General features: G+C 44.2%; 1 protein-coding gene and 1 non-coding gene across 2 annotated transcripts; one reads left to right on the forward strand and one right to left on the reverse strand.

Annotated features, from left to right (window-relative positions):
* Positions 1–950: 950 nt before the first annotated feature.
* Positions 951–7,059, forward strand: LOC130994274 (uncharacterized). The gene is made up of 4 exons (XM_057919318.1): positions 951–1,363; positions 3,395–3,767; positions 6,117–6,307; positions 7,041–7,059. Exons 1-4 carry the CDS (start codon positions 951–953, stop codon positions 7,057–7,059), a joined length of 996 nt encoding a protein of 331 aa, XP_057775301.1.
* Positions 4,098–4,204, reverse strand: LOC130996343 (small nucleolar RNA R71). Its single transcript, XR_009092526.1, has one exon. It is a non-coding gene; the product is annotated as a small nucleolar RNA R71 (small nucleolar RNA).
* Positions 7,060–7,861: the final 802 nt, after the last annotated feature.

Consider the following 7,861-nt stretch of genomic DNA (forward strand, 5'->3'; position numbering starts at 1 on the left):
AGCCAAAGACTTAGGCGTTTTCAAGCTTTCTTGTTCTTCAAGTTTTCGAGTTCTTTTTGTTCTAGTTTACTTTCACGTTTAGCTTTGCATTAAGTTTCTTTCGATTTTGTAATCAAGTGACAGTGGTTGCACCTTCGAGACATTTACGGTATTTCGTATTTATTTCAATCTCTTTCATTTTGTTATGTTTATGTTTTATTTTCAATCATGAAATTTCAATTATGCAATTTCATTATGTTTATGTTTTTCTTTAAATTATGTAATTTAGTTTATGTCAACTAGTTTAGAAGTTTTTATTTACAAGTCTTTAAATTCTTAAGTTGCATTTACTTTAAGCGTTTAATTCTTGTCTAGGGTTTAATAGTTTCTTGCCTAGTTAAATTTACAAGTTTAAGTTTACGTTCAAGTTTACTTTTCACGTTAAGTTTACTTTATAAGTCTTAGTTTAATAATCAACGTTTACTGCTTTCATGCGATATAATTAAAAGCCCTTTAAGATCTTCCTTGAGAGACTACTTGGGTTAGCTTACACGTTACAATAGATCTCATCCTATTGTGAGTCAATTTAGCGTAGTATTTAGGTTGAGTCAAATTTTGGCACCGTTGCCGGGGATGGTTTTAGGCGTTTTAGTTGTGTTGCTTTTCTTTCTGCTTTTACTTGCTTTAGTTAAATTTCAGTTTTTCTCATTTTTGTTACTTTTCTTTCCACCTGGTGCGTTTAATCCGTTTGTTTAGTGTTGTGCATGCAGGGACGCCCTAGTCTTAAAGGCAAACTTGTGTCTCCATTGCACAGTACGAGTGAAGGGATTTTCAGGAAGAACAACTGCAAAGGAGTTTTTGCAGAAGACAAAGCAGACGGTTCAAAGTCTAGCTCTGACGGAGAAACACGTGATAGAGCTGACAGTTTCTACTCAAGCTCTAACTCTGACTCTGACTTTCCAGAGCGGAGCATGGAAACGGAAGAGGAAAAGCCTACAAAGCTGCCAGCGAGCTCTGTCTTCGACCATACAGAACAGCCCGTAGAAGAGGAAGAAGCCGAGTCCAGTGCTGACGAGTCCAGCGCTCACGATAAGAAAGAAGAAGAACCAGCCCAGCACAACAAGGAAGAGATAGCACTTAACAACATGGAGTACATGGGAGATTTCACCAGGCCTATTATAGGGGACACTAACACCTCGGCTATTGTATTCCCTACCGCCGTCCGAAACTACAATTTGAAGCCGATTGATTCCAGCTTGTTACCTCTGTTCCACGGGATGCCGAGTGAAGACGCACTGCAATTCATTCGTGATTTTTGCACGCAAGTTCAAACTATCCCACTTCTGAATCTTACGGATGATCAACTAAAGCTCAAGTGCTTCCCGTATGCTCTTAAGGATAGGGCAAGAACATGGATGCTAACTCTGCCGCCCAATTCCATCACCACTTGGGGAGAAGCTTGTGAGAAGTTCATGCTAAAGTATTATCCGAGCCACAAGACACAGGAGCTCAGAACGCAAATTATGGACTTCACCCAAGGATTGGACGAGCCTTTACATGAAGCTTGGGAAAGATTTCAAGAACTCCTCCGCCAGTGCCCGCAACATCAGTTTACCAATGTGATGTTCATGCAATTTTTCTACGATGGGTTAGTACAAACGGCCCAATTCATGGTGGACAGCACTGCAGGAGGGAACATAGCTCGGAAGACTGCAACAGAGTTAAAGGAGATATTCAAGACCTTAGCCGAGAGCTCCCAACAGAAATCAGTCCGTGGAAGGAGAGTTGAGGCCAGCGCTGTGACGAACCAGTATGAGCTGCAGAAGCAAGTAGCCGATATTATGAGAGATGTGCAGTGATTTATGCCTAATTGTTCTAATTTTGGGGGTTTACATGCGCATATTTTAAGTTAAATCTTCTGGAAATTGGTGCGTTTTATGGTTTGTTTTATGCTTTTCAGGAGATTTAGGTCTTATAGATGGAAGAGTGCGATTTTGGAGATTTTGGGGGTAAGAATGGTGTTTTTAGGCACACTTTGTTATGCAGAGCTGAACTTCTCTATGAAGGCCCGTGCCAGAATAGAGAAGCCCGTTTCAGAGCAGAGGAGTGCGCTCCAGAAGTCGCCAGCGAAATCCGCTCAAGCCAGAGGAATCGAGGCGAGCGCAGAAATGCCAGAGGAATCGAAGCAAGCGAGGAATCGCCAGAGAAATCACTTCGCTACTGGAAACATAAACGCCAGAGGAATCACCATTTCTCTGGAGTCAGCGAAATCAAGAAGCCAGTGTAGCCAAGTCATCACCAGAGGAGCAAGAGTCAGAGCAGAGGAGATAGACATCCATTACAGTGGAATCGAGAAGCCAGAGAAATCACCATCTCTTGGGCGATAGCTAGAGCGGAAGCCATTCCGCTGGCGAGAACCCCGAATTCGGCCAGGGAGGAGATTATTTCTGGGGCGCGCGTCACAGCTGGAAAGTTGCCTTCTTTTGCACGATTCTATTGCCTTTAGAGTTCTACTTTGCATGGCAACTTTCATGGTGATCCAGAAGGATTTGAAGTCTATAAATAGGGCCATACTTTTCATTGTATTATATCAATCTCTTGCCCTAATTTTTGGAGTCTGCAGTGAAGAAGCATCCAGCGCTGCACTGCTCCGAAGCTTAGGAATTTATTTGCTTTCATAGTTTTTCATAGTTTTCAAATTCATTGCTTTAAGTTAGATTTCAATTCAGTTTTTAGTTTATTCTTGGATTGTGATTGCGTGACACAATTACACGTTCAAGACGTTTACGGTATTTCGTATTTAAATTCAATTTCTTTCGTTTAAATCATGTTCATGTTTTTCATTCATGTTTATGCTTTCGTTTTAATTATGCAATTTAAATTATGCACTTTAGTTTCACGCCTAGATTAGTTGGTTTTTAAATTACAAGTATTTAATTTCTTAAGTTAGGTTTAATTTGAGTTGTTTAAATTCTTGCCTATGATTTAATAGTTTAATTCGCCTAGTTTAATTTTAAGTTCGGTTTTTAATTAAGTTTTTAATTCTAAGTTTTAGTTTAATAATCAATCTCTTTACTGCTTTCTTTATTGTTTTTCCTACAATACTACTAGAAGCCCTTAAAGGCTTTCCTTGTGAGATCGACTTGGGTTAGCTTACTCGTTACAATAGATCTCGTACTTTTGCGAGTCAATCTAGAGTAGTGTTTAGGTTGAGTCAAATTTTGGCGCCGTTGCCGGGGAAAGTTTTAGGCGTTTTAGTTGTGTCGTGTTTACTTGCTTTATTTAATTTTGGTTTTTACGTTTCTTCCACTCGGTGCGTTTAATCCGTTTGTTTAGTGTTGTGCATGCAGGGACGCCGTAGTCTTAAAGGCAAACTTGTGTCCCCGTTGCATAGTACGAGCGAAGGGATTTTCAGGAAGTATAGCTGCAAAGAAGAGGAGGGAGCCAGCTCCGCCAATTCCAGCTCTGACTCTGAACCTGAAGCTCCAGAGCAGACCGTACAAGAGGAGGAAGCCAGCTCTACCAAGTCCTACTCTGATTCTGAACTACCAGAGCAGAGTGCAGGAGATGAGGAACTAGATTCGCCAGCCAGCTCTGACTCTGAGCCTTCAGAGCAGCCAACGAAAGAGGACGCTAGCTCTGCCGATACAGAGCACACGACAGAAACGGCAAACCAAGCTAAGGAGGAAGAGGCCAGCTCCGCCAATTTCAACCCTAAGCAGAATTTAAACGAGGAAAAGAAGGAGATGGCCCAGCACACGGAATATATGGGAGACTTCACCAGATCGGTAATCGGAGATACCAACACGTCGGTAATCGTGCTCCCCACTGCTGTGAGAAACTACAATCTCAAACCCAATGACTCGAATTTGCTGCCGGTGTTCCACGGGATGCCAAGCGAGGATGCTCTGCAATTCATCCGAGACTTTTGCACACAAGTGCAAACGATTCCTCTGCTTAGCCTCACGGAGGACCAACTCAAGCTCAAGTGCTTCCCCTATGCACTTAAAGACCGGGCCAGGACGTGGATGCTCTCTCTGCCGCCCAACTCTATCACTACGTGGGGAGATGCTTGTGAAAAATTCATGCTGAAATATTACCCAAGCCACAAAACACAGGAGCTGAGAACAAAAATAATGGAGTTCACCCAAGGAGCGGATGAGCTTTTGCATGAAGCTTGGGAGAGATATGAAGAACTCATCCGTCAATGCCCTCAACATCAATTCACGAATGTTATGTTGATGCAGTTCTTCTATGATGGGTTAGTGCAAACTGCCCAATTTATGGTGGACAGCACGGCAGGAGGAAACATAGCTCGGAAGACTGCGGCAGATCTGAAAGAGATTTTCAAGACCTTGGCCGAAAGCTCCCAACAGAAGTCAGTCCGTGGACGGAGAGTGGAGGCTAGTGCCGTGACAAATCAGTTCGAGATGCAGCAACAATTGGCTTCGATCATGCGAGAAGTTCAACAGCTCAAGATGGAAAAGATGGAAAATTCTCCAGTTCAGAGCTCAGCGCCGCCAATGACAACTCAGCCAAATCCGGCTCTGCCAATGTCAACTCCGCAGAACCCAGCCATGCAGTATGTTGAGCCGTGTGGTATCTGTGGAGATTTCAGCCATGGAGCTAATGAGTGCCATAGAATGGGAGAGTTTACTCCGGAAGGACAAGCTGAGGTCTATGCAGCACAAGGATTCCAAACCTACAATCAAGTGCAGAACAGACCATATGGCCAGAATATGAATCAAGGTCCACAGAATATAGTTGGAGGATGGAGAGGCCAGCCGAATGTTGGATGGGGAAATCAATTCCGTCGACCACCCCAAATGGGCTATCAACAACAACAACAGTATTTCCCACCACAGCAGGGGTCTTCTCAACCATACAGACCACAATACCAACAGCAGCAATCCATTCCGCAACAGAGTGCGTAGCCGATTCCACCATAAAAATCCACGCTCGAAGAAACGCTGCAAGCCTTTATGGAAATCAGCAAACAAAGTATGGAGTCCCAAGCTTCTACAATCAAAAGGCTTGAAACAACGGTTGGACAACTTTCCGCTGCATTGAATCAAATTCAACAACAACAACAGCCCGGGAAGTTTCATGGCCAACCTGCTCATCCACATCAAGCTCTAGCTGTAACTGTTCTCCGCAGTGGTAAGATCTTGGATAACAAAGTGGATGTTCCAACACAAACCAGAGCAGAGGAACCGTTCCGCCAGAGTAGAGCCGATCCCTCTGGCTTTACCAGAACAGAGCTGCCGAACTCTGCTCAATCCAGACCAGAGCTGCCGAGCTCAGCTCTGCCCAGCTCGACGAATGGAGAAAAGGCAGACCAGCAAAAGGAATGAGAGAAGGAGAAGGAGGTCAAGCTCCACAAGGCTTCTACACCTTATCGACCACCGATTCCCTTCCCGGGCAGATTGAGCAACGAGAAGCAGGACCAACAGTTCACCAACTTCTAAAACATGCTTGCCAAGGTGAACGTGAATCTTTCTCTCCTTGATGTGATCAGAAAGGTCCCGGCATATGTAAAGTTTTTCAAGGAATTGGTCTCCAACAAGCGAAAGTTCGGAGACAATGAGAAGATTCTAGTCTCAGAAGTAGCAACCTCAATCATGCAACAATCCCTACCACCAAAGCAGCGCGATCCAGGTAGCTTTGTAATTAATATTGCTTTGGGGAATGGTAAGGAAGCCACGGGTATGTTAGATCTGGGAGCGGGAATTAATTTGATGCCTTACTCTATTTTTCAACAATTAGAGTTAGGTAATCTGAAATCTACTCGCATGTGTCTACAACTTGCTGATAGGTCCGTTAGGTACCCCCGTGGGATAGTAGAAGATATTCTGGTTAGAGTCGGGGATTTGATTGTGCCCGTTGATTTCGTAGTGCTTGAGATTGGGGATGTGCATGAGAATGGTAGAGATCACACTCTGCTATTAGGAAGACCCTTTATGGCGACCACTAACACTTTGATTGATGTCAAAAATGGAACTATTAAAATGACAGTGTTAGGGGACTCAGTGTCTTTCTCGGTACATGAAAATCGGGCTATGCCTTCTGCCAACTTTATGAAAGAATGCTCATATATAGATGCTATTAATGGCTTGGTTGAGAAGGTATTTTTACAGGAGCAGGAATGCGTGGAAGTCTACGCTGGATCAGCCGACATGGAGGAATTGGCTAGGGAAGTTGAAGAGTTCAGCGCTGCCCAGCCAGCTCTGCCCTTCAGCAATGCCCAGCCGACTCTGCCCTTCAGTGATGACCAACCAGCTCTGCCGAGCTCAGCGCTGGAACTGAAGGAACTTCCCGCCAATCTCAAGTATGTTTTTCTGGAAGAAGGCGAGGAGAAGCCAGTCATCATCTCGTCTACTCTGACTCTAGAGCAAGAAGCGGCTCTGCTCGATGTGTTGAAGAGAAACAAAGCAGCGCTGGGATGGAGCCTAGGTGACATACGTGGCATTAGCCCAGCCACATGCATGCACATGATCAACCTAGAGGAAGGAGCTGCACCCAAGAGAGATGCCCAGCGACGCTTGAACCCTATTCTGATGGAGGTTGTGCGCAAGGAAATCCTTAAGCTTCTTGCCGAAGGGATTATCTACTCTGTCACCGATAGTGAGTGGGTGAGCCCGGTGCATGTCGTGCCAAAGAAAGGAGGAATGACGGTTGTGCGCGATGACAAGATGGAGTTGGTGCCGACACGTCCTACCATGGGATGGCGGATGTGCGTCGACTACAGGAAACTCAATGCCGTCACCAAAAAGGATCATTTTCCCCTCCCTTTTGTTGATCAAATGTTAGATCGGTTGGCAGGGCATGATTTTTATTATTTTCTAGATGGTTTGTCAGGATACTACCAAATCGCAATCACACCGGAAGATCAAGTCAAAACTGCCTTCACCACGCCTTTTGGGACATTTGCATGGAAGAGGATGCCGTTCGGATTGTGCAATGCACCCGGGACGTTTCAACGATGCATGATGTCCATATTCTCTGATATGACTGGTAAATTCGTGGAGGTTTTTATGGATGATTTTTCGGTTTTTGGGCAGTCTTTTCATGATTGCTTGACTATGATTGATGTAGTGTTGCAAAGGTGTATTGAAAGTGGCCTAACCTTGAGTTGGGAAAAGAGTCATTTCATGGTTACTAGCGGGATTGTCTTGGGTCATGTGGTGTCTAAGCATGGACTAAAGGTCGACAGAGCCAAGGTGGAGGTAATCCAAAAGTTGCCACCCCCTATTGATGTCAAAGGGATTAAGAGTTTCTTAGGTCACGCCGATTTTTACCGGCGTTTCATTAAAGATTTCTCTAAAATTAGCCAACCTCTATGCAAACTGCTAGCTCAGGATGTCCCTTTTAATTTCGATGACTCTTGCATGCATGCCTTTGAAACATTGAAACTTAAGTTGAGCTCTACCCCGGTTGTGATTGCGCCTGATTGGTCATTGCCCTTTGAGATCATGTGTGATACGTCTAACTCTGCTGTAGGAGCGGTGCTAGGTCAGCGTGTGGATAAGATGTTACGTGTGATTTACTATGCTAGTTTAACTCTGAATAGTGCACAAGTAAATTACACCACTACTGAAAAAGAGATGCTTGATGTGGTCTTTGCCTTAGATAAATTTCGAGCATACATCATTGGGTCTAAGGTCATTGTCCATAGTGACCATGCCGCGCTTCGATATTTGATGACCAAACCTCAAGCTAAAGCTCCTCTAATCCGTTGGGTTTTACTGTTACAAGAGTTTGATGTAGAGATCAGGGATAGGAAAGGGAGTGAGAATCACGTAGCTGACCACCTTTCCCGTTTGGATAATAATTTGATAGACTCGAGTCTTAATTGCATCCCTGAATCTTTTCCTTTTGAGCA

Source organism: Salvia miltiorrhiza, chromosome 7 (genome assembly GCF_028751815.1).
Source record: "Salvia miltiorrhiza cultivar Shanhuang (shh) chromosome 7, IMPLAD_Smil_shh, whole genome shotgun sequence".
NCBI classification, from domain to species: Eukaryota; Viridiplantae; Streptophyta; class Magnoliopsida; order Lamiales; family Lamiaceae; genus Salvia; species Salvia miltiorrhiza.